General features: G+C 41.6%; 1 protein-coding gene across 1 annotated transcript; it reads left to right on the top strand.

Annotated features, from left to right (window-relative positions):
* Positions 1-1,720: 1,720 nt before the first annotated feature.
* LOC119739251 (pyrimidodiazepine synthase-like) lies at positions 1,721-11,950 on the top strand. Its single transcript, XM_038214110.1, has 5 exons — positions 1,721-1,953; positions 3,681-3,786; positions 4,638-4,860; positions 6,121-6,241; positions 10,859-11,950. The coding sequence occupies exons 1-5, from the start codon at positions 1,824-1,826 to the stop codon at positions 11,098-11,100; spliced, it is 822 nt and encodes a 273-aa protein (XP_038070038.1). The 5' UTR covers positions 1,721-1,823; the 3' UTR covers positions 11,101-11,950.
* The last annotated feature ends 232 nt before the right edge of the window (positions 11,951-12,182 follow it).

Raw genomic sequence — 12,182 nt, 5'->3', positions numbered from 1 at the left:
GAGTTGGTAGGTGTTGCAAGAATTAACTCGTGCACTACAGTTAGCTTTAAATAGTCTCGACGGTTGTCCTGTCACCACCAAACAATGAACTTCTTTCGACCAAACTTCCCCGCCTTTGTTTCCCATCGAAACCTTTGTAGATAACGACTTATGTCGATACCTCAACGATAATCTTTCATTCCGCTTTGGGTAAGTCAAGAACCTTGGCCAATGTTTCATGATTAGTCGATATCTGTACATATGCCTCCACACAAAAAAAAACATTTAAATTTGCCTTTAAGCATCATTATTTAAAGTACGGGTCACATCTTTAATGTGGTATTGTCAAAGGCGACATTTCATACTTCTTTGTCTTATTCGTGTGTGGTTTGATCCTCAAGGGAAACTACTCACATTCACAATATTAACTTGAGTCTTATATAAATTCATATCGCAGCCTCCGATTTAAATTGATACCATCGATTTCGTTTAAGATGCGCAGGCGCATACACAACAATTTGTGTTAAAAGAAAATAACACGTGATGTGCTCAGTTTCTCCATTTATAGTTTGGCCTTCGGCGAAGAAAGACACAATTTCCTGTATCATTGACATCCTTAGATCCAGTAAGTACATACGGTCACGGTGACAGTCTTGTCTGTATTTGAACAATCACAACGGGTATAGAAACCGATGTTGATTGTTGCTGGTGACAATGCAATGTATAGTGAACTACAGGCTAAAAAAACGACACCTTTAATTAAACGCCCCCTTTACATTATCATTTTCCTCCAATCACCACTCGAAGATGCAAGTAGTTTTGACAAAGAATTAAAAAAAACCCAGAATTTCATCTCAAGCCAATCAAATACAAGCTCTTGAATAAAATAATGGTTAAAATGTCATGAACTTGACAATTGGAAAGACTTTCGGCAATTAGTTTCTACATGCTTTCGAACATAATTATTACAAGCCTTTATAGGCCTATGCATTAAAGTTCAGTCCTATACATGATTTTGAATTGTTTTTTTTTCTTCGGCCGATCAGTTCCTTGGGGGTGGAACCGTGGAAGGCGGGTGCTCCTTTAGTAGACCTTTAGGGTAGTCCTTTAGTAGACATTTATAGTACCTTATTAATTCGGACTGGAATTTTAAAAAAATGCTTCACCGGCCGGGCCGGCCCAATCCTGTCCGTACTAGCGGTATGCAGGCCAGTAAATCGGTCGGAAATCATGTATAGGACTAACTTTAATGCATAGGCTTTTAAAGGCTTGTAATAGTGTTCGAAAGCATGCAGAAACTAATTGCCGAAAGTCTTTCCAATTGTCAAGTTTGCAGGCCAGTAAATCGGTCTGAAATTGCCTACGCCGGCAAATTCTTCAGTATTTAAGCACATTGTGTGCCATGAACTTGAGGGTTTGTGAGTAATAGTGGTGGAAGCCGTGCACAGGACCCCGAGCTTGTATTTCTGTGTAATTTGGATGAAATTGGGGCCCTAAAAACGCTCCATTTTGCAATGGAGTGTAGGCACCCGTTTTTTCAAATTTCTACCAAAAGTCATCAGATTACCCTCAAAAACTTGAAAAGAAAATGAAAGATGATGAAATAAGCAATAATTTGATGCTAGTCTTGAATACCTTGGAGAGTTGTGAGTATTGTTTCCTGAATTTCTGAAGTGGGGGCATTTATCATTCAGTTTATTTGCTGGTTATCTGGACCCAGCGGGGCGATCTAGCGCCCTCTATCGTTCAATCATGCGATCATCGATCGTCAAATTAGCAAAGACAGCTGCAACCCGAAATAATCGTGCGAAACTTTATTAAATTGTTGATGTTTAAAGAAAATCATGTATAAGTGCAAGCTTGTCGTTGTTGGTTATCTGCGCCCAGCAAAGTTAGTCATGTCAAGATCTTTATCAACGCAGACTGCTTTGGAAGGTTCAGCAAGGGTCGTCTCGAAAACGCATCTAAAAACTGGTACGCTTGGCAGGCATGGAAATGATCTGACATGTCTGGAGGGAATGGGGAGGGTGGGCCGGGCATGGGATGGGGGGGGGTTCAAAATCTGGAATTTTTGGCCTCAACACACAAATTATACAAAATATTTACATCAGAGAAGGAAAAAATGTTGCAACCTGACGCCACTTATTTTCTTCATATATCGTCTCGATGAAGGTTAGACCCGTGAACGTGGCGTTGTAGTTTACAAGCAAGCCATGTTCACGGGTCTAGATGAAGGTCAGTCATTGCAATAATGATCGTGATGATCATGAAGACATCACATGCGTGAATCTGGGACTGACCATGGACTGACTCACCAAGTCAGTTTTGTTAGGCCATGGAGGAATATGTTCTTATTCCTCCATGGTTAGGCTTAGAAAATCTTCTCGACTCTCCATAGACTTTGAACACAACCGCTGAAGTGGCTTTGTTGTGCTCATTCTTGAAAATCACGCATTCTTAAGAATGTGCAACTGGATCCTTGCGCAATCTTCGCAAAAAATAACTCTTCCAGATTGAGCGCACATTCTTAAGAATGCGCGACAAGATAACGGTCTTGTCGATGCCGAGCACCGGCTGCGCTTGGCAAGTCTAGCTGCATCCTCGTTCACTGACTCTCAATAATTATACTGTTGCAACGCAAGGCGCTGAAAAGTAGAGTGGATATGATAAGTATAGGCGTATTGATATGGGGGGGGGGGGACCGGGAAAAAATAAGAGACATAATAATACTAGTGGAAAGAATTCTGATTTTTGGGATAATAAAAGCGGGGGGGGGGGGGGGGGGGGACGTAAGAATGAAGAATGTGAAGAATGAGAATGAATACTGCGACATCCCATAGTGCTTATGCTATTTCCCATTTAAATTGCCACCAATTTATTGTTCACACCCCACCATTACGTCGCAGAGCTGGATTCTATCTAGTCAAAAGAGCAATTTTGGCAGCTTCTGGACATCGTTTTTTTTTCGTGGCATGCATATGATACATACAGGGACTTGTAACTTGTCTAGCCTAAACAAAGCACTTCCCAGACTAGTTCCCAGTCCTCCGTTATTACAAAACTTCCCATAGTGGGCAGAAAAAAGCAATAATAACATGTTTAATTTGATTCAAATTATCGTAGTTATACGAGTACAGAAGCATAGAACATTTTCTTTCCTCTTTATATAAATTGTTTCCCTTTTAACCGCTTTACATTTCATTTAACATAATTATGTCATGCAATGTTTGTTAAGATTGGGCAAAATTCATAAATTGTGCACGTGATATTCCCACCCAATCTTAAGAATGAGCGCTCATTCTTAAGAACGCGTGCTCGTTCTTAAGAATGGGCGCTCATTCGTAAGAATGCGCGCACATTCTTAAGATTGCGTGATTTTCAAGAATGGGCACAACAGCTTCAGGTTGCAACACATTTTTCAGAGAAAATCACAAGAAGGGGAAAAAATATATTTTTGGATTTTTTTTTAAAGTCCCTCGGGGCAGTACGAAGTTTGACCATATTTGCAATAAAGCCTTTTAAGTTTTAATGAAGTTCTTCATAATTTTATTTAGAAAAATTAAAGCTGACTCTTTGACTAGGACCGGGGGCCTGAAATAAAGGCATTGCAATGGGGTCACTGCTGCTCTGTCTCGAGGTCCCGGGTTCGAATCCTGCATGAGTCAATTCATTTCTTGGTTGAAACGTTTCGTCCATCACAGGTGACCCTCTGCCAGAGTTAAGAGCTGGTTTTCCATGGCTGTTTAGCGCCAAATTATCTCCGTTTTCTCATCGGGTTCGCTTGGTTTTTGCAACAAAAGGAATCAGGTAAGACTAGGGCAGCTTAAAACAGGACATCATCAAAGTGAAGCTGAAATTCAGCAAATGAGATTTGCATTTCTTGGAGACGTCGACAATATTTAAATTTCATCCTTTTTCACCTACAGTTTTCATTTTCCGTAAAATTTAAAATGGTATTAATATCTGCTCACTGTACTAGTACCACTACCACTGCCACTAATAATGTGTATTTGTTAAGCACTGCCCTCACATACCCATTCACTCCTGGGCGGGGAGAAGCAATTAGGGTAAAGCGTCTTGCCTGAGGACACATGCTCCTGAATTCTAGCCTGGACTCGAACCCGCAACCTGCAGAATTACCTACAGATCTTCAGCTCGATGCTTCAGACCACAAGGGCACAGCCCGCACACTGTTGGGGAAATCATGACCTAGTAGGTAAAGGGTGTGGGGTTCGAATCCAGCAGCTGGCATTTGTAAGTTTGAGTCCTTGGGCAAGCCACTTCGACCACGCTTCCCACCCAGGTGTAAGAATGGGTACCAGCATTAGCTCGAGTGACTTGCAATTGTCGGGCATCTTTTCTGGGGAACAGATAGCCATTTAAGGCCATTGAAATCAGAAAAAAACACTGACCCACTTATAATATTTGGCTCAGGAAAGACTGCATTTTCACTGCCCTTTTTTCTTCCTACACAAAATAGTGACTTGGCCTTCCAGTCCTTTCTTCTGTCAGTGAATCCTATAGTTTTTTTTTTTTTGCACTATGGTATGCCCAAATCACCTCGAGCTCAAGTAAATAGAAAAATCACTTGATTTGTCCTTGTAACTGTTCGTCTGTTCAGGAAGCTAATAGTTCTGAATGCCAATTAACCTTGACAGCTACGATGAGATCAACTGCAACTTGGGGACCAAGCCCGAGTTCCTTGTGGAGCGCAACCCCAGCGGGAAAGTCCCCGTGTTGGAAATTAATGGGAAAGTGATCACCGAGTCGAGAGTCATCAGTGAGTTGATCGAGGAATTGTATCCAGATCCCCCACTCTACCCGAAGGATCCGTTTGACAAAGCACAGGACAGAGTGATCGTGGAAATGTACACATCCAAGGTGGGTTGCAGTTAGTCGTAATTGGAGACTGGATTCGGAATGTTGCTCCTCGAATGCAGCCAGTTCCAAGCCTGAGCAAGGGCAGCAAGCAGCCGTTGCGGTAGAGGCTGTTTTAACCAGATGAGACAAGTCTAGTCTTGGGAATGTTGGCGCCCAAAACCAAGAAGTTCTAAGCTTACCCCACACACGTGCACGTTGAAAACGCATGCGTGAAAGATGCCCAGATTTTGTGGGGTCCTAGCGCCCAAGTTCCTAATTCCTCTTGTTAATATTTTCCTCTAACGCCACAACTGGCAGGTTGACCAAGGAGCTATGGATCCGGACCAGTGGTGCACCCAAGGGGGGGGGGGGGGTTTGGGGGGCTTGAGCCCCCTCCCCCTGAGGTCAATTTTTGGGGGATTTTTTTTTCGTCCAACGATTTGACCTTGGTGCTATATATGTGGCCTATGTAAGTGACGCGGCCAGATATTTTGGGCAACATTTTTTGACAAAATTTACACTTCTAAAAAGTTTGAACAAAAAAATTGTGAGGCCCCCCCCCCCCCCCCAGCCAAATTCTGGGTGCGCCACTGATCCCGACTGTCTACGTGAGGATAACACAATCCAAATGTACTTTTCAACCTAGACCCGGTTGCAATATGCTGTTTTAACAAAATTACCACAAATCACTTTTTTTCCCACAATATAATTACAAATTGTTTTGAAGACGATCCTCTTCTGAGCAAGCGATACAGTCTGTGCGGTGCAGGAGAAACGGAGCTAAGTTCTGTACCTACACAGCGCATGCAGCTGGCTTGTTTCCGGTGTATTGATTTGGGAAAACAATGTATCGAAACATGTATCCAACCATCCATGCTTGACATGTTAATGTGTATTGCGTAAATGCAAGCTCGATAGTGTTTGGTACCACATTATGCTTTCCAGACATTGGCGCCTTGCCTTATTTAACATGATATACATGTATTTCCAGTTCATTGAATTAGAGAAAAGCTGTAAAAAAAATAATAAAAATTTTACGCAGTGAGGTTTTAGCAGTACAAATGTACTTCAAAATATTTCCAGGATTTATTAAAGGTGACTCGTGATTTGGACATCGACTCGACTTTTGTGACTCGTGACTCGGACTCGGACTCCACTTGTATGACTTGGGGCTCGGACTCGGGAGAGGTGACTCGGACTCGGACTTGATGTGTGGCGACTCCAATTTAAGTCTACTTTATGTTGTGCCCTTTTTTTCCTCCCTAATGTTTCTTCATTCAGGTCCAGAACCCAATGATGAAAGCTATATTTACAGGGGATATGAAGGCCGCTGGTAAACTCATGGATGGCCTGGGATTCATTGAAAGGGAACTTGTTAAGAGAGGGACCCCTTTTTTTGGTGGTAAGTTCAGGGGTGTTATCCTCAACTCTCAATCCTAACTAAATTTTGTGGCATGGGTGGTATTGCACTTGACTCTCATCAATGTGGCCCGGGTTCGATTCCCAGCTTGGGTCATATGCGAGTAAAGTTGTTCATTGATTCTCTTTTGTGCCACGAATGTGTTTTCCAATTCAGAGTTGGTTTTTATTTGTTTTTTGGTTTGATATTAACCAAATCCAACAGCAAGATAAAATGCCAAATTACTGGATAGGTAAACATTTTCTTTGTGTGTAGCGCTAGTGTCTGGCAGCTCCACGTTTTTGCTCTCCGTTCTTTTCACATTTTTATATGCTTCTGTTACATTTATTCATCATTTTTGGCACCATGTGAATGTTGGAGACTCGGTGATCATCATGGTACTGCCTGATTCTCTTCTGATCATTCTGATTTGGAGCATATTTTGCATTTGCAATTTTTCATCATGCCATTCCCTGAGGTACAGAACTGTAACGTTAACGCCATGCCACCAACCGTCTTTTGTCATTGACTATCCGCTTGACTCGTCCTGGACAAGACGTGACATTCATCTCACACAGGCTCATCAAGATGGACAATCGAGTTCAGCTGCTCTACAAAACAAACTGAGTGAATCTTCAGCTGGTGTTGCGGGGACTATCCTATTGTCACCAAGGTACTGTTATATAACAATGGCCTCTTCTGGCCCGACATCGACGACCAACATGTTACGTTCCTATGATCGGACTTTTCTCCTCGGTCTTAACCGTGACTTGTCTTCCCAAAGTTGCAAACTATCCAGGGAGGTGTGCCATGAAATCTCACATCTTAAACTTCTCAGGAAACCCTGCATAACACACAACACTAAATCTACATCACCTCGTCGTCGTACTCGACGTGCTTACAAGGGCGGTATTCGTAGGAAAAGCAAACATGGCCTGCCAATACGTGTGATTGTTGGCCGTCCTAACCCCACTGAAAGTTCTCACCCTGATTTTGTAGATGAACCCCCAAGATCCCACCCTATTCATCAGAACTTAGTCAGAGTTATCATCCCCAACCTTGACGATCATGTTAGTTTTTGCATGCTTAACGCACGGTCTCTTCGCAACAAATCCACAGATTTTCAGGACTTTGTCATAGAAAACAACTTTGACATCGTGGGTATTTGCGAAACCTGGTTAACTGAATCCGATGAAGCAACCATAGCCGACTTAACTCCTTGTGGTTATGAATTCAAACACAAACCCAGAGCATGCAAGCGAGGAGGAGGAGTTGGCGTACTTTTTCGGAAGGAACTGGACATGTCAGTCAACACGTCTTTTGATTACCTGAGTTTTGAGGTTTTGTCAGCCACCGCGACCTCCAATAGTACCAGCCTTGACTTTTACATCATTTACCGACCACCGTCCGGTCAAATGGCATTTTCTTCGTTTCTGAATGAGTTCACGCTTTTGCTTGATGACCATATCTTCAGACCTGCACCGCTTGTGATTTGTGGTGACCTTAACATTCACCTTGACAATCTGGAGGCGTCCAATACAAAGACGTTCAACGACTTACTGAAAGCGCACAGTCTTTCCCAGTATATTCAATCGCCAACCCATGAACGCGGTCACATCTTAGACGTCTTCATCTCCCGCACCTCTGAAAAACACATTTTTTCAGACCTCAAACTTTTGCCAGGCATCTCTGACCATTCAGCCATTTCCTGTCGCCTGCATATTCGCAAGCCATGCCCAACTCGCACACAAATTACAGTGAGGAACATCAGTGCAATTGACAGGAAGGACTTTGCTGACGATCTCCGTCAGCATGACATTTCGTCGGATGTTTCTACTGTCTACGAAGCCGTTGACCAATACAATGTCACACTTGGTCAGCTCTTGGATACATATGCGCCAGCCAGAACTACATCTATCAAGGTCCGTACTCCTTGGTATAACAATGAAATAGGTCAGGAGAGGAGCAAGCGCAAACGACTCGAGCGCAAGTGGCGCTCTTCCAGGCTAGAGATTGATCGTCAATTGTACCGGCAGCAGCGACAACATGTCATCTCCCTTGTACGCAAGTCAAAACGTGCTCACTACAACCAGATCATCAATGACTGTGGCAATGACTCCAAACGACTCTTCAGTGTCGCCAATAAACTCCTGAATCGAAAGCAGACAACCGCTCTTCCCTCCCATGGCTGTGATAAAACACTGGCACATTTTTTCAGTCAATTCTTCATTAGCAAGATCGACACCATATGCGCTGGTTTCACCCCGGATACATCTACTCCACTACCAGTTCAGACATCTGCAGTCATGAATTCAATTGAGCCTACAACACCTAAAGAAATCGAAACACTCATCCGTAAAAGTCCCGTCAAATCATGTGAACTTGATCCTGTTCCTACAAAACTACTCAAAGACTGCGCACCAGCTTTCTCATCAATGATCGCAAAAATTGTCAACTTGAGTCTCAAGGATGGGGTTATTCCAGCAGCATTAAAGATCGCCCATGTTCGTCCATTGCTGAAGAGGCCGGGACTCGATCCAGAGTCGCTTCAGAACTACCGCCCCGTGTCAAACTTACCGTACTTGTCTAAGGTCCTTGAGCGGGTTGTCTTCTCTAGACTGACTGATTATTTACAATCTATCAATTTGTATGATAATCGTCAATCTGCATACCGTGCCAATCATAGCGTCGAGACCCTGTTAGTTAATTTATCTAACCACATTTTGTCAGAAATGGATGTCGGCAGACTTACAGCAGTCGTTCTACTGGACTTGTCCGCAGCGTTTGATACGGTCAACCACGACATACTTGCAAACATTATGTCATCTTTTGGTATTTGTGATCGTGCTCTTGCTTGGTTCAAGTCATACTTGGGTGATCGTCATCAGCTGGTATGTATTGGTAACGCCAGATCCGATATAGTTGAACTGAAACATGGAGTTCCCCAGGGATCTGTCGGCGGGCCATTGTTGTTTACCATCTATCTCAGTGGTCTGAAACATGTCTTGGAATCTCATAATATCAGTTACCACTGCTATGCTGATGACATTCAACTCTTTGTGTCATTTGCACCAAATCAAGATGACGCCCTGCTGACTCTCCAGAAACTTGAATCATGCATCAATGATGTCAGTGTATGGATGAGTTCTAATTCTCTCAAACTCAACACTGATAAATCTGAACTTATTATGTTTGGGTCAAAGTCACAACTTGCTAAGATCAATGTCCATGGTATCAACATCCAAAATTCACCTGTTAACTTGTCGGCGACCTGTCGAAATCTGGGAGTCACCTTTGACTCACTTATGTCAATGTCTCATCATGTTTCTAACACATGTAAATCTGTCAGATTTCAACTTCGTAACTTGGGTTTAATTCGGAAGTATCTAACCCGCTCAGCAACAGAGAAACTTGTTCACGCCCTCATTTCATCTCGGTTGGATTTTTGTAATTCCCTGTTGTATCAGCTACCCCGTAACCAACTTGCTCGCCTACAAAGACTCCAAAATTCTGCCGCTCGAATTGTGACCCTGACACCCTCTAGAACCCATATCACCCCGATTTTGCAGTCTCTGCATTGGCTCCCTGTTGCTGACCGGATTAAGTACAAACTGTTACTGCTTGTTTTTCATTGCCTTCATGATTCAGCTCCTGAATACAACATAGACCTATTAACTCCATATAATCCATCCAGGCGATTGAGATCTTCTGATGCTTCTTTGCTGGTTGTCCCTCACACTCACAAATCTTGGGGTGATCGATCATTTTCTCACGCAGGTCCTCATCTTTGGAACAAACTACCCCTCGCCATTCGCAACATCACATCGCTTTCTGAATTTAAAGTTGCCCTAAAGACCTATTTGTTTCAGACCACTCAGAATATTCTTGTTTAGTTAAATTTAATTGTTTTGTTATTTCTGATTTGATATAATTTTGTTTGCGCCATGAGCGTCATTAATGGCGGATATTGGCGCGGTATAAATTTCCATTATTATAAAGAAAAATCAGAAAAATTAATTATACCTAAGATAGTTTGCCCGTTCCCATTGGTCGAGAGCCCGTCACGTGGCCGGTCTTAAACGGATGATAAAGACATGGCTGGCTGGTCTCAAACACTTTCCCAGTGTCACATGAAATTTTGACTCCTTTGAAATCCAGTACCTTTTACCGTTTTATTGGTCGAACGTTCACAATCCTCACGTAGGCATGTAGACTACCAGAGAGTCAGTATTTCATAGTCCTAAATTCACAACGCACTCACCACAGCTGCATCTGCGGGTCATCCGCAGTACGCATAAAAGGAGTTGTTTACTCCATTATATAGCTAGAGGGGTGCTTCGTAAACAGAAAGTAAAACTGTTGAACAAAATGGTTGGAAACATTTAATTTTTGACTTGTTTGGACTTTTGGACCCAAAGGTTTTGATTTTTTGACCAAACAGGTATTTATCAATGGGAATAAATATGTGCTTGGACGGTATTAAACACTATGTTTAAGACCGGTTGGAGTCTGGATGCTGATAATTACCCTCAGCTTCGCCTTGGGTAATTATCAGCATTCGAGACTCCAACCAGTCTTAACATTCCCTTATTTATACGCCTGTCCTTTGTCTCGTTACAGGGCAAGAGCCCGGAATGGTGGACCTGATGATCTGGCCTTTCAATGAGCGTTTGGTAAGCTTTGATCCACTCTACGATTTAGGCAAAGCACAACTTCCAAACTTGGTGGATTACGTCAATCGCATGGAGAGCACACCTGCCGTCAAAGCCACCGCAAGCCCAAAGGAAATGTACCTCAAAATCTTCAAAGGACTGGCTCAAAGCGATCAGTATGATTATGAAACCTTCTCATCAAAGCTGTGATGTGTACAGAAATAAATTGTGTTTGGAGAGAAATTATGAATTTTATATCAAAAACTTGATGATTTTTTTTTTATATATTATGTTCATGTCGTTTAACTTTTCAACATTAGTCTGATGTAATTTGATACTGTTGAAATTGTAAAACCAGTTTTGCAATGTATATATTTTGTGTTTAGAACTTATTGCCAAAATTGAAATGTTTTAACTCGATCTTATTTTCAGAAGTCTATTTAAATTATCAAAAAATGTACTGCCAATTTAAAAGAAAAACAAATGAGGTTGCATTACATCCTTTTTTGGACAGAATTATTTACCAAGTCTTGTGAGAGTTCGTGTACAACTTTTGCTGCAGATATTTACAATGTAAAGCATTCACTCCACCAAGGTCTCTTATTTGAAGAATTTACACTTACTCAAACTGAGCAGGAATCTGCAACTTTAGTCTTGGTTTGAAAAGTCAATTGTTAGGCCAAGTAAAAAAAAAATTGTTTGTAGTCCGGGCTTTAAAAAAAAATGGAGGAGAAAGGGGCTTTTTGTTTCCTGTTTTCCCCCCGTGGTAGCGGATTTTGAATCTTTTGATGGTACAAAACTGTGTTTTTACACAGTTCAAATATTATTAGAAAAACATAAACAGACAATATTGGCAATATGCAGTAATTGCAAATGTATGAATTAAAAAAAAAAAAAGATTTTTTTTTTTCTTTTTTTCGTGGCCTTACATTGTTTAGTAGTGAATTAAAATACCCATGTAGAGTGACATTGAATATGAAAATGTAATACTTTATTTGAGTCCATTGGTCTTTAGGAAGTTGACAGTGGAGATAATGTAATAAATTAAATCCATAATGAACATTTTGTCACTATTTTGTGGATTTGTAAACTGGACGTCATTAAAGGGAATGTACATTATTGGCTTTTGCTGTAATTTTCAAAAATGAACTATTTGAGGGGTTAGTATAATGAATCAAATATTGTTACACTAACATGTTTGAAGTTTTGGGTTTGAAAATGCTGGAAAAACCAAGAAAAACACAAATGTTCCAGCAGTCTGGTTCCCTGACTCCACTAAAGATGAAATAGAT

Source organism: Patiria miniata, unplaced genomic scaffold (genome assembly GCF_015706575.1).
Source record: "Patiria miniata isolate m_02_andy unplaced genomic scaffold, ASM1570657v1 HiC_scaffold_30, whole genome shotgun sequence".
Lineage (NCBI taxonomy): Eukaryota > Metazoa > Echinodermata > Asteroidea > Valvatida > Asterinidae > Patiria > Patiria miniata.
The sequence above is the reverse complement of the archived record's forward strand: the minus strand, read 5'-3'. Positions and strand labels throughout refer to the sequence as shown.

What these genes read in the sequence shown, in the direction of transcription:
- LOC119739251 (XM_038214110.1), top strand. Translation starts at nt 1,824, where the DNA reads ATGTATAAGTGCAAGCTTGTCGTTGTTGGTTATCTGCGCCCAGCAAAG. An exon ending in TTTGCAACAAAAGGAATCAG is followed by an intron (nt 3,787 to 4,637) that starts GTAAGACTAGGG and finishes TAACCTTGACAG; the next exon opens with CTACGATGAGATCAACTGCA. An exon ending in TGGAAATGTACACATCCAAG is followed by an intron (nt 4,861 to 6,120) that starts GTGGGTTGCAGT and finishes TTCTTCATTCAG; the next exon opens with GTCCAGAACCCAATGATGAA.